The sequence below is a fragment of the Natator depressus genome, chromosome 7 (genome assembly GCF_965152275.1).
Source record: "Natator depressus isolate rNatDep1 chromosome 7, rNatDep2.hap1, whole genome shotgun sequence".
Classification (NCBI taxonomy): Eukaryota; Metazoa; Chordata; order Testudines; family Cheloniidae; genus Natator; species Natator depressus.
Window position 1 is genome coordinate 4689998 of NC_134240.1, and position 23493 is coordinate 4713490.

At 39.1% G+C, this 23493-nt stretch overlaps 1 protein-coding gene across 14 annotated transcripts in view; it reads right to left on the reverse strand.

Annotated features, from left to right (window-relative positions):
• Positions 1-23493, reverse strand: part of CADPS (calcium dependent secretion activator) — a 374509-nt gene that overhangs the window by 101998 nt on the left and 249018 nt on the right. For 4 of the 14 annotated variants that reach the window (XM_074957385.1, XM_074957384.1, XM_074957379.1 and 1 more), the window contains exons 12-17: positions 21427-21563; positions 15551-15738; positions 4510-4611; positions 3688-3751; positions 2849-2972; positions 441-509 (exon numbers count right to left, since the gene is read on the reverse strand). In XM_074957385.1, coding sequence (XP_074813486.1) covers positions 441-509; positions 2849-2972; positions 3688-3751; positions 4510-4611; positions 15551-15738; positions 21427-21563 — 684 coding nt within the window. Of the gene's footprint in view, positions 1-440; positions 510-2848; positions 2973-3687; positions 3752-4509; positions 4612-14328; positions 14494-15550; positions 15739-21426; positions 21564-23493 lie in introns of all 14 variants that reach the window. The other 10 variants (XM_074957387.1, XM_074957386.1, XM_074957383.1 and 7 more) reach the window with 3 other exon arrangements.

Below are 23493 nucleotides of genomic sequence, written 5' to 3' on the forward strand. Positions count from 1 at the left end.
ACACAGGATTGTTTAAAGATCTTATACACAGGAAAAGGGATGGCTTTTTCCAAATGTCCTTTATCTGACCTCTAGCTCATTGTTCCCCAGTGTAGCTGCTACCTTTTGATTGTGTACCAGTGACAAAAGCACTTTACAAATTGGGGTTACACAGAAGCAAAGTAAAAATGCATTCAGGTCACAGACATAAAGAATAACTGAAAAAACTTACGGACAATCTGAGTTTATCACAAACAAATGGCTTAATTGTCTAACCTGTTTTAGGCTGATAAAAAGTGACTGGACTTCTCACACTGGGTTTCACAGACAGAAGCAACAGACAAGCCAATGCTAAAAGACTTGAAGCAAGGAAAGTGAGTTGGTTTGGATCTGGATTTTCTTGAAGTAATGAAAACAGAAAGAGTGAAGACAGCATGGAGAGGAGGGTGGTAGGTACTCACGAATGGTTAAATCCATCACTTGAGAGGCCAAGCAGAAGACAGGATGCTCATACATTTCTCTCTTTTTCCCTATAAAAGAGGATTTGGGCATGCAAGAGGCTTAGGTCAGAGGTAAAGAGGTCATAGGTCAGAGGAAAACTTTACATTAGCTTAAAAGGAAAATAGCTGTAGAGTATTTTGGGATACACACAGAATAAAAGAAAAAAAGGAGATTTAAAATTGGAGATCTACTGGATTAACCATTCAGCATGCCCATGAGTCACAAAAGAGGTTGCGACCATGATTCTAAAGGTTTATTTTGAATTGTTTGCAAGAATATAATGATCAAAACATCATGAATAAAGGGAAATAGAATTCTATTGATTTAAGGCTCCAAGATACTAAGGATTTTAGCCTTCAGTATCTAAGGCTTTTACAGGTATTTCTTCATAAACATAGCCTCAAGCAGTGCTGCGACCGGTATTTCCTCAGCGGTTACAAGTATTTCTTAAATGTTTGGCTATTCAGATAGAAGCTTTTTAATGTCAAAATCATATTTGTACAGAGAAATGCATCACATGTAGAAAATTTATTTTTTACAAACTATGTTAGCTTGTCGTGGACTATGCTCATGAGAGAAAACCTGATGCATGCAGCTGGCGGATGTTGGGTTGTTTGAATTAACAATCCCAGCATGCTTTGAAATTGGTGTCACAACCACTTTTATAGAGACAATATAGAAAAGTGGCTGTGGCCAATCACAAATAAGGAAGGAGAGAAGCAGAGGAGAGCAGGTAGTGTGGAATGAAGTATTTCTCGGAAAAGGTAGCTGGAAAAAAAAAAGTTTGTTGCTTCAAAGTATTCCCAGACCTAAAAGTCACAGTGCGAAAAAGAGGGCAGATAATTAACACAACCAAGAAGAATTGAGGCACAAAAGGAAAGTACACACTAACTGTTCTACTTTGGAAGTGAATGCATTTTTACTTACAGATCATAAAGTTTGTTTTTGCATAGATTTATCTGAAAGAAGAGAGCAAATCTTACCAACAGGTTAGTGATATTTACACAGAGACCTAGGGAAGCCAGCATTTGGTAGAAGCATCCATCAAAACAAAAGTTGCTTTTTGATTCTGAGTCCTCCTCGTCCTCGTCAAGTCTATTTCAACATTGCATTTTACAGAATACACCAATTAACATATCCTGTGAAGTTGAGTACTTCGATAAATTGCCTGATAATACAGTGCTTATTAAACCTTCAATCCTTCTCTATTTTTGTCACTCATTACCAAGTCAAGAGTTGATAAACATCCTTTTAGTGCCCAATTCTTAAGTGTTTCTCACTGGATGCATAACAATGAATTCATTACCACTGGTACACAATTTGCATTGTCAGACAGAAAAAATAGAAAAAGAGAGGACATACCATGTACAGAACCTAGAAAATTTGACATGTAATAACCCAGGCCCTCATGTAAACAAGGGCTAGGAACAAATCAGATGGTGATTTTTTTTTCTTTCAGTAGTGTCTTAGAGGCGTATAATGTGAATCTAGCTTTAGTAAAACTTTATATTTCACACACAACAGAAGATCAAAATCCAGAATAAAACAATTCTTTTTGAACATACAGCTTTCAGTTACAAGCACTTGTAAAGTTGTACAGGAGTTTCAAATTGCTGTATAGCAGCCAACAAGGTAACAATGAAATCTGATTAACATGTAAAGAACTAGCTGATCATCGAGCTCCAACAAAACACAAATCCTCCAGCAAGTTTTAAAATGTCTTTTTGATGGCTACATGTGTCTCTGGTCACCAGTTATTATTCCCCCATAATTTAAAAGGTCAATAATATCAGCTCTGCTGGATTTAGAGTGACAAGAAAGAAATCTGATGCAAGAATGGGATCAGCTGATGACTTCCACTATTCACAAAGCAAAAGCAGTGAAACACATCCCAGAAAAAGACATTTTAAGTTGGCTACAAACAATTAAGCAGAGATAAAACATTTCTTAGCTTTTTATATTTTGATTGTTCTCTGAACTCCACTGTCACAAGCAATTAGCAGCATTATCCTTTTCAGCTACAAACATGACATCCCACGTACTTCTCATTTTTTTTAAAACAAAGACACGAGTATGATTGTTGTACAACTGGCCAAACGCACTAGTGCTCAGAAGAAGCCATGATTCTGTTAACCATTTCATTTTTTTCCTAGAAAAAGAAATATTTCGCTAACCTCTGCTCTGAATTCTTAAAAAACAAACAAAACAAACACCACAAATACATTTCCTAGCCAATTCCATATTCCCTTTGACTTCAGTTTTATTGTCAAGCAAATAAATAGTTAATTCATTGTTTTAAATAACCGCTAGCGGTAGTTTCCACATAGAAACACAGTAACATTTTAACACCATAAAGTAATTGCCTTACCTTCAATTTTGGCATACTCTGATAGTCTAGTATAGTTGACTAAAGCAGCTTGCTCCAAGCATTTACGGATGACTGTTTTTACCTCCTCTTGAGGGACAGGAGTAACTATGTCTTTCATCAGAACCTGGACATAAGAAAAACTGATTTGATGTGGCACCAGGCACACACACTGTTGATCTTTTTTTGCTTGTTCGACAAACGCATGGGTACCCAACACTAACCCAGTGTGGCTATCTTACTTTATGGGGCTCACCTCTAGTGGCCAGCCTACATAGTAAAGTTTAAAAGACCGAGTGCACTTGATCCTTTTGATCAAGCAGTAGAAACTCACACTTTTAGATCCAGAAGCCGTAGGTTCAGACCCCACCGGTGACCCAACCAAAGCTGCCACTGCGGAGTTACTACAGGTACCCTTTCTGCAAGCACCTACTTTACTCAGTGACATGAAGTTTTTTAGAACTGTTATTTCTTCAGACAAGTTTCCAACAATTAAATTTAAAGGGTCTGATTCATCACCCCATTACACCAGTTTTATGCCAGCATAATTCCATTGAATCTGCTTTCCCTAATTTGCATCATCTTGGGACACAAAACTGGTTTAACTGGCTAGAGAATTAGGCCCATAATTCACAATATTTAGAATTTTCTGTACACTGCATTACAGGGTGTAATTATACCACCAAAATCTACTCATGCCCGTGAACGAACGGATGCTGTAATGTGATCTAATTCAATTTGTATGTATATACATGCATAAATCTAATTGCCATGTAAACGCTACTATATGATTGAATACGAACATAGGAATTTTAACCTGCCTTTGTTATTGTGATGCTTACCCTTTCCAGTAGGGATAGAGTAGCTTTCAAAGCACCTTCAGGTCGGCCAAATGGAAAGCAGTACCTAGAAAAAAACCCAGTTTTAAAGATTAACTCAAATGCACTTGGGCAAATATACCAATAGGCTTAAGAGTGATCTGATAAGAAAGACTGGGTGGCGGGGCGAGAGCTTTGTTCTTGCTTCCCTGAATTAGGCCCCTACCCTTCAAGTGGTGCCATGTGGGCCCAAGAGTCTGGATCAAGGCCTGAAAGAGTAATTTTGATTAGGTGCCTCAGTGGGATTGTTAGGAAATCTCAGAAATACTCTCCATGATGTGCTCCAGAGCCTGGAGGATATACCCCTATACTTCAGTCACAGGGAAAACCAAATGGTGATATCCATTATTCCCAAAATTAAACCATCCATGAAAAAAACCCTGCCTTTCTTTGTACTAGGAAGAGATGGGAGTAGATAGCAGGATGCGGTAAGCAGAAGGGGATGGGAAAGAGGAAGAAATAAGATCACAGGGTCTTTAATTATTTGCTTAGAATTATTTGTCAAATATGAGTCCTCTTCTTGTTGCTGTGCCTATGTGGGCAAGCTGAGTTGAAATACCTTTAAAAGGTTAAGCCTTTTGTTTATCAGCTATGAACATATTCATGTCTTCTGCAGCTGCAAGTTTTGGTACCCTAATGTACCAAGTTATTTTACACTGTGCATATTACTTATGCAGAATTATAATAAGCTGCAACCTTTGAAATCTAAAAGACTCATCTTTTATGGGATGGAGTCTTGAGGAAATGCATCCTCTCTCACTTTAAACCAGGAGCCTCTGCCTTTACCTAAAATGGGTGATCTGATTCTCCAGAAGCAAGCGGAGCCGCTCCTTGATTTCTTCAAAACGTTCTTTCTCTTCTACAGTTACAGTTCCTATTCCATCAGGCCTGAAGGAAAAATGCCATGAATGACTCAAGCTTCACCTCATGACCCTGGTAAGTCATCTGTACAGCAAACAAGATATTGCAGTTTTTGGAAATGCATGTCATCAACTCTTAGATCCAGGATACAGTGCATATGTCATGCAAAGAAGCACTAATGGGTAAAGCAGCATGACTGTTTAGAAAGCATATCTCAGAATAAAATAAATACTCATTTTAAAATTACGATATGCATGTTTTTAAAGAGTGAAATCACTATATTTTTGTTTACTGCAGAAAAACCTGGAAAAATGTAGTTCTCTCTAAAAATACACACACATATATGTGTGTATATATATAGACACAGACTAATATATAAATACTACAATGGGAATTTTCATTAAGTAAGGACTGCGTATAAGTCCTGTCTGGTTCAATATGTTATTCATTTCTACAGAAATAATCATAGTCACATTTATCAAATTTAAAATATGGTTCACAGCATGAAAGTATAATCATGATAAACTCACATACAAATAGAATATAAAAATACAGCACTCATTCATGTCCATTGAATCACGTTATAACATTTTATCATGTAAAAGGAAGGAGCACAAACTGAAATATATGCTCCAAGATCAATATACATTTTGCATTTCCAAAAATAATGTCCTTTTACAGGAGTTTAAGAATTTCGTAAAAAATAACACATTCCATCAAAGCAGTGCTTCAATGAAAATTTGTTACACTTTTATTATTTCAGTAATGCACAGGACTGCACTATGAATAAGGCAGCCACAAGTAGCGACTTTGGGGTATTTTCCATCTTTCACAGAGCACAGTGCGCAAGCAAGCATCTCTTCCATTCTTCACCTGTAATGGTGATAGATAATATGGACAGTCCCCATGCCTCATTGTGCTCACGTTCTGTTTTACTTTGTAACTCTGCTGATTTAAACGGACTCCTGATTTGCACCAATGTGTGAGCAGAAATCAGCATCCTCTGCACACATACCACCTTCTCCCCCGCACCAGAGAAATACACGCCACAGCATAATCTCTGAATTGGGTAGAGGGCTAGTCTAATCCATTCACCAAAGAAATCAGCAACTCGGACAATAAACATCACTAGTTTCTATTATTGACAGGCAAAGCATACAGATTTGTGTATTACTGTGTAGCTTATACCAGCACAGTCTCTCTTTAGGTAACATAAGATGTCTTAAAATTGAACAAATGTTCTTACTTAAAGGCCTCCTCCAGCGTTCAGCTTAAACTGTGTAAATCCTTAGTACTAGACTAGTTTGGTTATACAAAAGGCTTGGCAAGGGATTACACAGCTTCTAACGAACCTCCTGTCAGGGGTTAATTGGTTAGCTTTATTTTCCTTTTAAAGAATCAAAAGGCCCTAAACTAAAAGAAAAATTACAATCTGTACAGTCATGTTTCACTGACCTCAGATGCAGAAACCTCTTAATATCATAAATATTAGTTCTGCTGTTAGAACACAGGTAAAAAGTTCTCTTAACAAATCCAAACAGACATGCTAACACAATCTTAATTGATTTTCTTTTCATTATATGTAAGTGCTAAAGCTACATTAAATAACACTTATAACCTGGACATATTAAAAGGCCCAGATGACAGTGGATATCTTTAAATTTAATCAGCATTTCCATAAGAATCTCCTATCATTTATTTGCCAAGCTCAGCTGTAAAATTTTTATTTAGGCTGAACTGTGGAATATAAAATTTTAGCTGGAAAACACATTTATTAAACAATTCTGGAAGAATGGATTTGGTCTCATTAGTACACAATTAGGTCTAGTTAATTTGATGAAGCAGGTAAGCCAGGTAAATCCAGTTATACATTGATTTTAAAACACAGCCACTGAACATGGTTAGTATATTTTTGATCCAAAATCCTAGAAATAATTAGTATTCAGATTCAGATCATGTTCATGCCATCAGTTATGCATGTCAGCACTGCTGTGTACATGGGGGAATCTAGTTTGCTTGCCAGTAGAGTGGCAGATTTTTCAAGATACTCCATGATAAATACTCTATGTCAAAGGACAGGATTGAAGCCCTCATATGAGTTTTGAGCGCACATCTGCAGAGATGCACAAACCCCATATAGCTCATAGAGTTTCATTAAGGTCAATTGTATCAGCAACTGACAAACGATGTAGCCACAATACTTTGACTGAAAAGAGCCCGAACTAGGAACAATATGCTGATGAACTGGAAAAATTCTGAAAATTATGTTACCATTTGTTGGGTTAATGGCCCTCAGAGTAAAAGATTTACTGAAAAGGCCACAGAAGACTCAAGAGTTTAAATGCAGACTTATTTTCTAGGGAACAGTACATGTGCCAAGAGGCTTCTCAGTTAAAAAATACTAGTTTTATAAATTTTCAGCCTCTCTTTTAATTCAAATTATTAATGTAAAATATCACTGCATACTGTTTAACCCAGCAAGGGGCACTCAATTTAAAGTCCCAGCGCATTTTCCACTATTTTCAGTGGGACAGCATCCAGAGTTGTATGTAGGGTTGATCCAAACCCATTCGAAGCCACTGAAATATTTCCACTGAGTTCAACAGGCTCTGAATCAGGCTTTAATTCTGTCTGATCTGGCTATTTTAGCACCTGCCAGGCAACACCAGTTTCAGACACTCGCAATGCTTTGGCACAACTGTGTCATTACAATTTGGAGTGGCAGCCTACATTTTCAGTGCTCTGGCAGTTTTCAGTCTAAAGCACTGATACTGTTAGAAACTCTATGTGGGCACACGGCTGGGTCCAAACCTCGTTGGACTAGAGTTAATATATGTCCACAACTCATCTAAGTTATAATGTCCAAACGGTTTGTGCTGAGACAAAAATGTAACGATCTAGCTACACGCAGACTATATATATATATATATTTCAAATATTCACCACACTTCGGTCATAAATAGTTAGGCCTTGATTTTTCTTGATCTTTAACAGAAGACACAATGCCAAATTCAGCCATTTTAAGACAATTAAAAAGTTACCTTATGTACCTTACATCGTTCTACAAAACTGCATGCTAGATAAACAACAGCTCACCCTTGCATCTCATTCTACTACAAACTTGAGACAATCTACAGGTCAACTGTAGCCATTTTTGGAGCCGCACGGATGTCTGGAAGGGCCTGCCAACTGAGAGCCATCACAACTGCAAGGACTTCCTTTCTCAAACAGCTGTGGACTATATTACATCTGACATGATGAGCATCTCTTGAATCTACCTTTCAAATTTTCGGCAAACCATTTTCTCACTGTCCTTCACAAAGTTGACATTTTCGGCAGCATGATAGGAAAGATGTCATGTCGGCTGCTTTTCAAGTTGTTGTCACAGTGGTTAGCACCAGTTCTGTCATCTTTACTCTCCTCACAATCTCCCATCTTGAGCCATGTCACAAACAATAATACTTCCAATGGTTTTGTCAAATTTCAAATACTATAACCCAGCTGCACATCTTCAGATTTACTAGTTATGTTAATTTTTGTTGCTCATCTCCCCAGAAGCTGAAGCATTAGGAACTCATTAACTAGCGACAAATGCAAGGATACTGATAGAACTATATAAAAACGCCATCAAAAGCCCTGCACCTAATTTATTAACGTGATAATTTCTGAAACCTAATTAAAATCAAAACATTAGTCAAATATATTTGAAAACTGAATAATTTTGAAGCATATTTATTTTTCCATTTGCTACGCAAACTAAGGGTTTTATAAGCTATCCTCTCTATAATGTCACATTCACTTCTGTGTGCTAGATAATTCCCTTGTCAGAACATGCACTATTGATGGTTCTTAAAGGTATTCTCAAAAGAAGGTGAAATCTCATGAATTAATTTTCTTATTCATGCTGGTATTACCTCTTTTGATTTAACAAAGGTTTCCCATCAACTCTATACTGGATGTTTAATTTATATATGGAATCACAGCTTCCTTCAGCAAACAAAATTTGCACATTACATTTTAGCTAAAACACAATTGTAGAAAACTAACACACACATTCACAGTGGCCATGTAAGATTTATATTACACTGGGGTAGACAGTAGCAGGAGTGGTAGTAGAGAAACAGTGAAAGAAATGCTGCACCTATATTGTATTTAAATATAAATGTGTATACACACACACACACACACACACACACAGAGTATCTATGTCTCTTTCTTTCTATGGATTTAGATCAACATACAACATAAATGCCTCCGATTTGAATGGTAACAGATTTTCATCTGATCCTATATTGATCCTGCCAGGCAAATTAGAGGAGTCTGGTTTAAATAGTGGGGGGAGGGCAGAAATTTAAAAACCCCCATTTTTTATAAATTTATATTTAGCAATCCCGAAACACATGTTTTCAGAGATAACTCTTTTTGTTACAGACGTATGTTATCACCTGCAGATTTGTCGGTGCTTAATATAAATATTTCACGGGAAAAGTTTTACATGCTATTCTTCAATCTATGTCGAGTTTCCTATTTTTCTTCAACTTTTCGTTTTTAAAGTATGAAAACAACCAAAAAAGCAGGCTGTGAAATTAAAAAACAAACACACACATTTTCATGTCAAACTGCAAAAAGATTTTCTTTCCTTAGTTTAGACTGTTGTGCAAATCACAGGATTAATTATAAATTATAATTAGGACCTGTGATCCTAAGGCCAATGCTTCATTCTGTAAGCCACACCTCCCCCACTATGCCCTTTTCTAATTATACCCGGAGGCCCTCAGGGCTAGTTATGCTGCTAAAACAAATATATCAAAATCATTTTTAACAAAGACTAATATATGAAGCAATAACATGCATTTGTATGCAATTATAAATCTACAGTATAGCTCCTTTGGGTTAATCTCTTTGACATTAGCTTGTCTGAAAAGCGAAGAGGCTTATAAATAAAAAAAAAAATCATCTCTTCCACCTTTTATGCTTAACTACTTTAAGCTTTATCATTGGGGAAAATGCTCTTTAGATGCAGTAACCAAACCTCTGCATGTGTTTCACACACATCAGAGATGATAAAATAAATCATGTCAAAAATAATGGAAAAAATCTGATTTTAACTAACAAAAGGCAAATCTAAGATAAGACAGATGCTATCTTCAATTCAGGCCTTTGCAGTCAGGTGCAAGACATATCTTACATCTAGCATCACAGACTATTATGGGATTTATAGTCCAAGGCACTAATGGTATAAAGGCAGCCCTACAGACAAACCCATACATCTGCAGAGTGTCCCACCAACTGCACTGGAACTCCCTTTAAAGGGCTGGCCATTAAGTTTCAACCTCATTCAATCCTTCTTGCGCCTGTGAATTTATATTATATCCTCAAGATTGTATAGTTCTTTTTTTCTGTATTTTTTCTTAAGAGGACTTTTAACGTAGCTATGTGGCCCAACCTTAATCAGCCACATGGGACAATAATAAAAAGACAGCCCATTTCATTACTATAGCTTTGGCTTTCATTCCACTTCTCTTCTCTCTTCATTTCAGTCCAGGCTTTGGTGCTTTGTGGATATGCAGAGCTGAGTCATGGCTCACTCCGTCTCAAGTGCAACATGCATCCCCACAGAACCATGCTTGGACTGCGTGGATGCTTCGCTGGCACATCTTCCTCTCGCATACCCATGGCAATGTATCATGTCAGCATGTAACACGATACTATTTATCTGTGGATCACTGGCATAATGCATCATCTCAGCCTATACAACAGACTATGTTTTGAAGACATCAATAACATGTTCTGTGTCAATACATTCCTATTACGGCTCTGGCTAAAACATGGATCCAGGAATTAATAAAAAGTGAGGTATTACCTGTGGTATGGTTTTGTTAACCTATGGCCCTCTGATACAACATATCATGTTAGTGCCCACTATGGATCGATTAATCAAAGAATAAATATAATCTCCAAAGAGAGCATACAGAGATGTTATGAATGTCTGGAGCTGGTTGAAAGTTTTTGAAATTTCTATGATGTTTTTTCATGAAAAATTTGAAAAAACTCTTTCCCATTTTTCAACCAGCTCTATGAAATTTTTGTTGCGCGATATAAACCAAATATTAAGGAGACATAATTGAGAAAACTCTAAAATGTAATGCAGATATTTAATTCCACAAGTTCCACAAACTACTTCAAAACGGTAATAGTTCTGGAGTCTGACAACAGTTGACAATCTGCAAAGGCAACAGATGCAGGGGATGCCAATTTTGATTTCATTTTGAAAGTGAATTTAGTGTTTGTGAAACACAGTGACTATGGGAAGGACAGTGCACCAATCCACCTGTGTGCAAAAACTGGGCAAATTATAGTGAGATCATTGATCGTGTGGATGTTTGGTGATGGGACTGAGAAACTGGACCGAACACCAGCTCATTTCACACTGATCACTGACCAGCTGCCAGATAATCACAATGTTCCCTCACCACCAACTTGGACCAGATTCAATATGAAGTCCAAGTGGTGATGGGCTCAACATCCACTAATGCAGTCCTTAATTTTTACACAAATCTGGAATTAAATTTTCAATATACTAGGACAAAAAGGTATATAAAACCACAAAAGCAGCAATTTTTTTGCCCACTCTAACAAATTTAATTTTTAAAGACCATTTTTTGTTTTTACATGGGTCAATCAGCAACAGCTGTGTTTGTAGTCAAGGAATAAAACCCTAAGTAGGGAACGCTTAAAAAGGGAGAGGTAGAATGGTGCACTGGTTAAGGCACCAGCTTGAGACATGGGTTCAAGTCCCTGATTCACCAGATACTTCCTGTGGAACTTTGTGCAACTCACGTCGTCTCTCTGTGCCTTTGTTATCCAGCTGCAAAACAGGGATAATGGCGCTTCCTTGTCTCATGGGGTGTTGTAAGGATAATTACATTAATGGACTGTGAGATGGTCAATACTACTGTCATGGGGCCCACATAAGTACCTAAAGCAAATATATCCAAATGGGTGTGCCTTTACAAAACTCTACCAATTTGAATGATTTCTACCAGATTTCCATTAGAACTGGTAAAATCTTTCAAATTGGTGGAACTTTTTAAGGCATCCACTAATGCTGCATCCTTAAGTACAGGGAAGAAGTACCATCACTAATTTCCTTAATTTCAGTGAACTGTAATTAGTTATGGTAACTAGGGTTAGTAGGCTTTGCACAGTCATGATTGGTACGTATATCTATGATACTCCCATCTATCATGCATACAGATGTCTGCAGAAGGCAAAACCTGGAATAAAAAACTGCAATTAACTGTCGCTTTTTTATTTTTAAAGTATGGGTAAAATTAACAGAGAAATTAATGGATTCTACTATGCAGATGGCAATGATTTATAGTGTCCCTTTGGAGTAGGTATTTCGAGCTTTCAAAGGTCTAACAACTCATCACCTTAAAAAAAAGGTCGAGGTAAAGGGGAAACAGACTGCAGTAGTGGTTGGAAATATCACCCATATTAGTTTTTGACCATTTCACATGATATGGCAATAAGGTCACAGCAAAGCTAGAGGTGTATTTTTAACAGCAGCCGCTTTGTTCCTGTCCTGCACTGACACTGATCAGATAACAAGGCAGTATTCAGGAAGCAGGACCCTGGACAGCAGCTAGTTAGTTTCTTCTCTATGATGGCCTGTCATTCTGTCAGTCCCGACCTTCAGGCTGTCCTGAACATCTGAATCACATTCTCTCTGCACTTTCTCACTGACTGCAAGCTACTGTTGTCTCACTGTCTGACCTGACACAAACACAATACAAACAGACAACCCACCTCTGCTCCATCACTGTCTATTGCTAATATAGGAGATTGATAGCCACACAGAATTCTCTCTCTATTCGACCTTCATGACTGGAGTGGCATAGTCTGACTGACAGCCAACCTCATTCCCGAGAAAGCTAAACCACCAGTTGTTTTTTTTGCCCTCTAAAAGTGACGTAATGTCCAGTTTCTAAAGAAAGTTCAATTAATATATCCGGATTTATGACAAAAGTAATATGTTTTTGTTAAATAGCAAAGATATTGACCATATATATTTTAATGTGTATGTTCAAATGATACCTTTTCCCAAAGAGTTGGGCGCACAAATAATGATGTTATTTATTATTAGTAGTATTTCTAGTAAAACATTGCTCAAAGGTTCCAAGCCTAGATGGGTTTCCATTGTTCTAAGTGCTGTACAATCACAGAGCAAGACATGATGCCTACCCCAAAGAGCTTACAAGGTAAGGCTTTGACTCTGCAATAAGCTAAGGCTCTGCTTAGGTAGAACAGACTGCAGGTGTAAGACCTAAGAAAACAAGCAACAAACGAAAGGTGGGAAAAGGAGACTGTCTACTTCCACAAGACTGTCAAAGATAGACTGGCTTTATACACACAAATACACTGGTAATTGGTGATTAGGTAGCACATAAATAAGTAACAGTTTTCCCCGCTGTGTCAGTCTAGCCTGGCTCTAAAACAAATCACGCACATAGCCTGAATATTCTTTCAAAAAGGAATCACAACAAGGAATCTAAGGAACTTAGATACTCTGATTTCTGTCTGAGCCATAATAATAAATTAAAGATACAGATTTACAGATTTTTTTAGGGCCAGGAGGGACTACTGTGACAATCCAGTCTGACTTTCTGCGTAACGCAGGTCAGAGAACCTCACCCAATAATTCCAATAATTTCTTCATCAAGCCCATAACTTCTGTTTGAACTAGACCATAGGCGTCAGAAAGACATTCAGTCTTGACTCAAAAATGGCAAGTTCTGGAGAACATAACATGTCCCTAGGTAAGACACTCAGTCTTTGGTTTCTCAGTCAGATGTATGGCAAATGGTCTCGTTACAGCAAAAGAAAGCTTAACACCACAATCATTCCATGGTATGGGACTAGTCTAGTGTTACTAAAAAACCCAGCTTGTTTAGAGATATCCATTTTGTATTATTTATTATTTGTCTTACAATAATACCAGAGCCTCATCCAAAATTGGGACCCCGTTGTGCGAGGCACTGTGCAGACAAAAAACTGAGTTAACAGATTTGCCACATCTTGCCCATTGTTTTTAATTCAGCACATCCCTCCCCATTTACTATTCCCTCGACACAACAGGATAGAATAGCAATCTACAGTTGGCAAGTTTAATATGTCCCTGCTGTTGACATACACACAGTGGTCAGATTCTGCTCTCAGTTACACTGGAATCAACAGAGTTACATGGGAATAAGAAAATCAAAATCTGAACCCCTGGCTGCTGTAAAGTATGATCCGAAGTCCATTAAAGTAAAATGCAAAGCTCCGATTTACTTCAGTGTATTTTCGATCAGGCCCTATATATCCTCAAAACAGAGTTAGGTTTCTGCAGTAATGCATCCTGTGGATAGTGGAATTAGAATTAAAGAGCAGAGAACTGCCCTTAATAACCTTGTAGTGACAGGCACTCTTATTTCACTGGTATCCTCTCTGTTTCATTTCTGTTTAGGTAATTTTTGAATACTCTATTTCTAATACACATTTGAAAAATCACAAACTCACTGGTTCCCCAAATTGCTGGATGCTCTTTTACTATCATATTATTAAATCTGCCTTTTCAAAAGCTTCAGAGCCTTGTAAATATGGTAAATGCGAAGTGCCCAGTGTGCTCAGTGATTGAAAAGTTATTATATATTACAGAATACAATTCTGTGCATTGGTCTCTCTCTCTCTCTCTCTTACCTTTTCGGCTCTGGATTCGGCTGGGATTTGGAATCTTTCCTTTTTTTGGACTCCTTTTTGGAATCCTTTTTTGTCTCCACTTCAGTGGCAGAGGGATTCAACATTTTGCCCCCCTCGCCGTCTGCATTTGGTTGTGACCCACCAAGTAACTCTGTAATTTGTTGACTTTGGGGAATGGTTGGGATGAGTTTAAATGCACAGGGTAAAGCCAGCAACAAAAGTGAAAGAAGCAGAAGAAAGCATGAAAAAATAAATGAAAGAAAACAAAACTGAAACCAAATAATAAACACCAAAAGATACAAACTTACAAAAGAAAGTCAGAACTAAAAAGAAAACAAGAATCTAAAAACTCTGTTTCCATGACAAGACATATAAAATTAACTGTGTATCGCATGGCAGTCTCAAAATATGAAATCCAGACAATGTGTATCATAATTCTGGATGATGTTTAACGGAGAGTTTACAAAAACACATAATTATTTTGTAACACTCTGTTATTCAGTAGCATATGCAGAATAGAGTGCGACATTTCAGAGTATATAATGCAACTTGGAAAAAAACCTCAATGCAAGAAGCTGCAACAGCTACTCTAGCTGTCAATAAAACAATATAGAAAAGGAAACGTAGCACAGTGACACTTTTTGCCACAGTATGTTTGCCACATTTGAGAGAAGAAAACAAGCAAACTATGAACTTGAAATTGCTCTGCAACAACAATAAGATGTGGGGGGAAATTTTCAACAATGCTTAAGCAAGTTAGGAGCCAACTTTCAATTGGATATAGGCTCCTAGGTGCCTAAATCACGTTTGAAAGTAGAACTCAGGCACTGGCGAAAATGCTACCTGTGGTAACTTGTTGGATGCTCTAGTACATTAATTAAAATCAATGTAATACATTCTTTATATCCATTTATGCATGTATGACAATGATACAGGTTTCAGTTAGGCATCCAAATATACATTAACAAGAAGTGTATCTTGGAGTTTTCTGAGTAGAAAAGTTAAAAATGATCATTTTGGATTCTGTATGCACATTTTTATTGCTTTCATTTGAACAAGTAAAGAAACAAACAAACAAACCAATTATGCCATCAGAAGAGCTGCTGCCAAACATCCAGTATGAAAACAAGTTGGGGATTGTTGTGCATTATCCAAGGAAACCTACATTTTACAAAGTCATCCCTTGCTGGCATTTAGTTGCTAGATATAAATGATCCCTTACCTGTTGCCATGAACATGTGATGCACAGAAGGCAAAGCTGTAGTGAAGCAAGGTGGGGTCAATCATAGCTCCGCTTTCTGCTCGTTCTAGTAAATCTTTGAGGTAGCAGAGATGTCTGTGACAGCCTCTGACTCCATTTCGTGCACAATACTCATCTAGCACAAATACTTGGCCAGGACTGAACCAGCCCTGTTTAGAAATAAAGAGACTTGATTTTAAATAGAGGTTGTTAAACACAAGAGTTATTTGATTTGGAGATGTAATGCTCCATTGTTCTTCTAGACAATGCAAACCTAATGGTTGGCAAAAGACAAGGGAGTGGGCCCTGTCATTCCTAACTCAAATAATACACAGGATAATTGCAATGAAAAAGCATTAGAGTAACATTTAAGAAAAATGTAATTCAAAATGCTGAAAAATGTTTCAACTATTCTAGTTAATGTGAGGACTCAGTATTTATCGTTAGAAAATTCTTTTATCTTTAAGGGTAGCCAAAGACTTGTATAGCAAAACAGCACAAAATATTAACAACGCTGTCGTGGGGGAGATTTGTATTATGCTCTTCCCCTGGTTAGAGCAGATAATTATTCAGTAATGACTTTTATCTCCGTATCTGGCAAGTACAGGAATGTACCAAAGACACACAAACAAGGTTCTACAGTATTAGAACCGGAAGATTCACATTTCCCTCATTGCTGTGAGGAGCCACTCGGATTAGACTCTTTGGGGACAACTAAGGTAGAACATTCAGCACCAGTCTGTGAAGTCATTAGCTAGAATAAGAATTTTCTTATAGAACCCTTTCAAAATGCTGCAAACCCAGCAATATTTATATGGAAATTTGGGTGCTAAACAATTGGTAAGATACATTTCTGGAATGCATCAAACTGCAAAGTCTTTCCTCTTTTAATTTAAAAGTTCCTGCAGCGGGCGGGAGAGTGGTTGAGGCAGTGCACTGCCCCTATAGGCAACTTCTTTGCCACCCCATCTGCTACCCCAAATGCTACATCTTAGAAACAACGCTGCTGTGAAAGATTAAAATATATTTTCTACCACTCAGATGACACCAAATCTTTTCTAGATGCCAAAATAGCTGCTTTGAAAAGAGTTGAAGAAATATCAATTAAGAGCTCAGTCAGAAGACATAGAAAGGGATTTGCTCATCCTTGTTGGGCCAACTCCAAAACAGATTGAAAAAAGCATTGAAATAATGAGGGGGAAAATCATAGATATAGGAAATAGATACAGTTCATTTTATTACTGGAATCACCAGAAAATTAAGATACAGAACAATGCAGAAGAGATGCCTGTAGAAGTCCTTGTTTCAGTTGGTCTTTATTGGTCCTTGAGCCCAGGGTAAAAGTCAATTTCCTTGTCTTTCTCTGTTTCCCTTTGTTACATATGTTGATCTTTTATCCTCCTCTCCTTCCCCACCCCCGCTGCAAAACTGAGGACTTGGTAGAAGAGGAAAGCAGAAGAGAGGATAAGAATTAACTTGGAAGATATATGTGTGGCTTTTGAGGCATTGTCACGGGGCGACTGTGGTCAGCCCCACCTGTGGCACACTTAGCTCATCTTCCCCAGGTAGAGAAAATGGGCAAAGTCACATGACAGGCAGGTCAGGTGGTAAATCAGACCCCGTCAGGGGTGGAGATTAGACAGAATCCTGCAGGAGTGCCAGAGAGAGAAGGGAGACTCCAGGTAGGAAGTGCTGAGAGTCACTGCTCAAGAGAATCATAGAATCATACAATTCTATGATTCTCTTGAGCAGTGACTCTCAAGAGAGAGCAGGGATGGTCTCAAATGAGCCCAGGAGAGGCTGAAGAGAGAAGACAGACCCTCAGGAAGGAGAGACAGCTTGAGACTGGGCGGAAGATGTTTTGTTTTGGGTGTGGCTACCCTGGCAGGAGTGGACTTTTTCCTTAATGGTGTAGCCAGATGCCCATGTCACAACTGAAAGTGAACCAGGCTGGAAGGCTGGGGGATCCTGAGGCAGTGGCTAGCCTGAAGCCAGGCCGAGCAGGAGGTGCTGCCACGATTACGATTGATGTCGTAGCAATGCAATGAATGTCCTACAATGGATCTGATCCTTCAGGTGGGGAGAGATCCAGGCCCCACTGAAGTCAGAGAAGAGACTCCAATTGAGTTCAATGGGGCCAGGATTTCACCCAGGGAGTTATGGCGGGAAAAAGATGACAGGATTGGGCCCAGGGAGTTATCCAGACTTGGTTCCCTGGCTGTGAAGCCTGTGGAAGTTTCATGAACCTTTCACGGCCTGCAGCTCCGGAGGCTGCTCTTTATTCCATAACTGCTGCTGCTTGCTCTCTCTTTCAGAGCAGCATCCCAGACTCCTGGGCATGACAGGAGGAAAGACGCTGAGCATTGTAGCTGGGGGCAGCCTCTTCCACAGCAGAATGACAGAAACCCTGGAAAGAGTCTTACAGGGACTCAGTGCACAACCTCATAACACGATTCCCTAGCTGACGATTCCAAAACCAGAGCTCAGATGGGGCACTGAAGAGGGGCCCACTTGTCTGAAGATGTTGTCTTCCCCAAATCAAAGTGGATGCGTGGCAGTCAGGAGGACGACAAATGGGGTGTCCTCCCATAACAGCTGTAGGTTGGGCAGCAGGCTCCTCCAATCCAGCAAGAGGGGGAAAGAACCCTTGCAGAACTGGGAGAGGAAAAGCACTTACTCCCAAGCAAAGCTGTATTTCTTTAAAAACAGTGGGGAACGGAGTACAGAGGCATGTGGTGGTGGTAGCTTTCTCCTTTGTTCCTCTTCTGGTATAGCTACAAAGCAGGGGCTGCAAAGTGGTAGCATATGCTGCTCTCTGTCCAGCCCCAGCATAGGATCCTGGATTTGTAGAAAACATTGCTGAAAGACTGGTAGCTTTTTTACATGCATTCCCTCACACCCTCAGGCAGCTCCTGGCCCCCTACTGGGTTTTTGCCTTGTGCACCAGAGTGTACATGTCTGGGCCTCACACCTCAGGCCAGCCATGCAGCGTTCAAACTGTCAGAAGGTCTCCCAGCTGACCTTGGCTGCTGTGATGGGGTATAACGTGACCGAATGTATCTGCACTCTAGACCACTGAGCGTTCTAATGATTCTCATCAGCAACAACTCGAATTGCACCCAGAAGCGAATGAGAAGCCTAGACAGAAATGCTAAGGGTAGCAGGCACCACTCAGGAAATGGAAAGGGCACACTTGGCATCAGTTATAGAGATGGTGCTCAGGAATTTTCCGTATGAACAGTTTACATTTTTTGTTAATGGACAATGGAGTTTCTGCAAAATTGAAACTCTCCATGGGACTTAGATTCTGCTGAAATTTTTCTATTTTTCCATTGAGAAAACAAACAAACAAAAAAATTTAGTTTCAAATAGGTTTCACATTAAATCCTATTGTGGTGAATTGCCTTATGGGAGTTGTAGTTCAGGCCCTTCACTGTCGCCAATGGTCTGGGATTCCTGGTAGACTGCCTTTCCCATTATGTAACACAATCTCTTTTTGACTGAGTAGTGTGGTGCATTGTGGGGATTTGGTGGTTGCAGGGGCATCCTGGGAGAAGCGGGCCATGCAGGGAGCATGTTCCATAGGGGGAGAATGGAGGCATCCAGTTTCTGTGTAAAATTTCAAGCGTACCCCTAAGCAAAAGGCAAGTGTCCAAGCTGAAGGTACCACAGGCATGGGTACTTCCGTGAGCTCAACATTAGGGAGGTACAGCTGCAGTCTCCTGGCCAGAAGATTACAGGCAGCTCTCCTAATTGAAAATCCAGTAGCAAGAGGACCCCATGGCCATAACCGTGTATCCTCTGGTGAACGGTGGGTAGATGCACTCAATAAATGGCACGGGCAACACTCCTGCTCCTTTTCCTTAAATGCGTCTCTGTGCCAACAAGCATCATTTCTGTCTTATCGGAAATGGGTCACAGCCAGGTTGTTTTCATACAGATACCTGTCCTAGAAGACTGGGAGACTGTGGAATCTGGGTTCAGTGGAAAGGGGACAAAACTGAGTATTGTTCTCTGTCTGTCTTTCTCACCACCTCCTTCTGCAGTGACAGTCAACATTCGCACACACTGAACAACAGAGGTGACAAACAAAGAATTCTGCGGCACCCTGCACACTGAAGTCTTATAGGAGGAAGAGCCATTGCCCATCACCCTTCTGGAACCATTTGGAAAGAAAAGGGGGAAGCTATTGAAGAGCCATTCTGACAACACTGCCCAGACAAGTCAACAAAACCTTACAGCCAATGGCATCAAAAGCTGCTGACGGAGCTAATAAGGTCAACACAGTCCCTTTTTATGAAGTAAATCAATCTTTGAGGTAAACACAGTTCGACAGCCAGGTGTGAAGCCACACTGAAAGGAAGGACAGAAACCTGTGGAATCCAAGTGTGGTCAGAAAGGGTCCATCACCACATTCCTTAAAACGGGGAGGTTTGAGACAGGATGGTAAATGATGAGACTAAGCTCCAAAGATCCATGTGCCTTGGTGCTTATACGAGCCCTATCGCTCTAGTGGCTTCTTAAGCAAGGGCCCAGACACCTCTTTAATAATACGTGTGGCTGGCAGCTTTCCTCTTGAAGAGAGACATTGTCAGTAATGGCTTCTATGCTTCTCCCTCAGCTGTGAGTCTATCTACCATACTCTTAGTTCATTGCAGAAGAGGAGTTCCTGGATGCGGTAAGATGGGTATAGGTTACTGACAAAATACAAGAGAGCCCTGTGGTGTAGAGGTACTGGCTAGGTGAAAAAAATATGTTTAATCCTAATGACAACCTCTGGGTGGTTTACAGGAGTATCACTTGTTTCCAATACAAGAAAGTACAATACAAGCTCAATTTCAGAGCTTATGCCTTTGGTAGAAGGTGAAGATTTTTGGCACACCAAACATTCCATCTACTTGCAGAGTTAACTCTTCTACTGAGACTTCCGTGCATCATTTGTAATGGGAGACCCAACTTTTCCTGCTGCTTGGCATAGGGTACACTCAGGTGGGATCAGGATCTAACCCCTCTAGAATGCCATCTGCATATTGGGCCTGATACAAAGACCACTCAAGCCTATGGAAAGGCTCCCACTGACTTCTAAGGGCTCTGGCTCTTCTAGCATTTCAAACACTGTAAGTTACTGTTCATTCTAGAAATCCACTGTACAACTCCTGTACATTAGTATTTATTTGTATTATCGTAGAACCAAGGAACCGCAATCAAAGATCAGGGGCCCATTGGGCTGAGGGCTGTGCAGCCAAATAACAAAGATGACAAGTCATATTTGGACAATCTTAATATTTTTTTCTGTTGAATCAGTGGTACCAGATCCTGCAATCCTTTCTCATGTGAGTGATCCCGACAATAGGACTCCTGAATGAATACAGATTACAGGATCATGCCCAACATTTGGTAACTTCTCAGACAGAGCAAACTGTTAGCTGCTTGGAACCCGACTCATAAGTACATACAAATACTGGGGCACATGTATTCTGGTGTAACTCCACTGACAAGGGCGATGGGACCATACCTATTGATTTTTCTCCCGTACCGTCATCTGTAAAATTCTGTAGGGCAATGGTGCAAACTGCAAAATATCATTGCGGCAGTCTACAATATTTCCCCAGCTGTGAGTTTGCCTTTGCAGGCGCTAACGTTATAAAAAGTGTGAATATAAATTATAACACAAAATCGCTACTGCAGTAGAACAGTAAGTTATTGCCTCTTAAAAACAAATACCTTTGGGGGACAAAATTCAGAGCTGGCAAAAGCAGGGACAACTCCTCAGACAACATGGGAGCAGCACCCACTTGCACTAGCTCTGACTTTCTTTCCTGGTGTTTATATCACTATAGACCAAAGAATATACTTGCCAGACAAGAATACGAATCATTAAGTCTGTGGTCCAAAGTGAGGCGCTGAACCATCTCAAAGAGTGAAGCGTGGTCAAAGTTACAGGGGTTGGAAGAGATAAATTCATCCATGCCATGCTTTTGAGCTCTATCTGCATCTGTTCATTTATACATATAGAGAAAGACACAATTTAGAGAAATATAGCACATTTTATTTGACATATACACGAGAGAGAAAAATATACACCATGAAGCATGAAAGCTAAATAATTCTCTTCCCCTATATTGCCATTAATTTTTATTTCCCAAAAATATATTCTTTACCGCCCATTGTCAACTTGCATCACATTTTGACTATCTTATTGCATTCAGGCCAAAGCTTTTAGAATTAACATCTTGTCAACTGCTCATTATAGTGCATTTATTCTGTATTTAAAAACAGAACACAAACCCAATAACTTATTCTGTATCTTACAAAACACAATAAGCTAACAGATTTTTGGCTTGCAAAAGTAAATTAACTCCTATTTAGTTATTTGAGATTAATTATATAATAGATTCTGCCATTCTAGTAAAGTTATGTCTGTAGCAATTTCTCTAAATTTACTAGGCTTTCTAGATATAAAACCATCTATAATTTTTGCATCAAAATGCCAATATTTGTCTCTCCCAATCTCAGATTTTTTTACAACAGTTTTTAAATGCTACCTCAACGAAATAAAAAGATGCTCATTTAAGCATTGCTGATAAGTTAAATTGAGATGTAGTTTGTTGTCACGGAGGAAGTAGCCTGATAGCGTGCAGATTCAGTTAGCCATTTCAACAGACAGACAGAATTCACTCTGCTAGGATTATGAGCTGCCATCTTTTGTGAATTAATAGCCTCAACGTCTTCACACTTCTCTGATGTGGGTGACGTCTACCGGCACAAACTTCTAGGGGCTAACTAATTAATCTCAACATATATAACTAAAATTATAGTAAATTCACCAGTGGAAACAAGACAAAATATTCAGTGTAGGTGTGGCCAAGAAGGGATGCCTAGGCAGTAGCTTTGTTCTATGGGGAACGACTGAATTAAAAGACACTTTTCACTCTCCTTTTGCATTTACTCAAGTTTCCTGCTACATGGGTTCTCGCCAAATCCCTCACAAATAGAGCAGGGTTTAAATCTCACTCTGTTTACAAGTCCTAGGGGAACTGTGTGGTCTTGAAACAATTACAGAGGCTGAAAGAGCACAAAACCACAGTAAATTAAAATTTAGTGTTTCTTAGTAATAATTTGGTATTTATATTTGTTTTTAAACCAAACTAACCCTTTCCTATAAAACACAAAAATATGCAACTTAAAAAAAAAAAAAAGTAAGACTTAAATGGAAGCAAAGTATTCAGTTAAATATAAGATTAATTAAATATTTAAAATTAACCTATGAAAGATGGTGTCATTTTACAAGATGTCTTGGGAATGTCTAAACCCATAGATATTACATCTATTATAGAAGGCACTGTCTACGTTTTTCTCGCTATTCTGCAGTTAAATATCTTGATAGCATTGCCCATCAGAATGACAACATTGATTCAAAATGTAACATTTCAATTAACTGTGAGCAATACTTAATTCAGCAGGAGCTTGTAACCATTTTGATTAGAAATCTGCTGAACAGCCATTGTGGTTTAGAACGTATTCTACAGTACTGGGGCTAATTTTTTCTATTTTGTTCAACATAAAGATTCCCATTTGCCATCTATCTGCTTCTTACCTTACCCCCAACTGGTTTTCCCCCTCTCTGTGACGCCATGCATCCAGCATGGAGGTGAAACAGCAGGTCCATTTAGAGTTGATGCTGCCTACGAATTAGCTAGTGTGTGTGTGTGTTGGCTCTGAGGGGTGGGGCAGCCTCCCCAACACGGAGAATTAGCGCATCACCTCCATGACACATTTTAGTCTCCACCAGCCTATGGCATAGGATCTAAAGTGCACCCCAAGCTTGGGTCTCTCATTGTAGCACACTATCAACACACCAATAGGCTGGTTTCTATCTATTTTGACAGATTATGCCCCATCCTCTCTGTCCCTCTGGGCCAAGA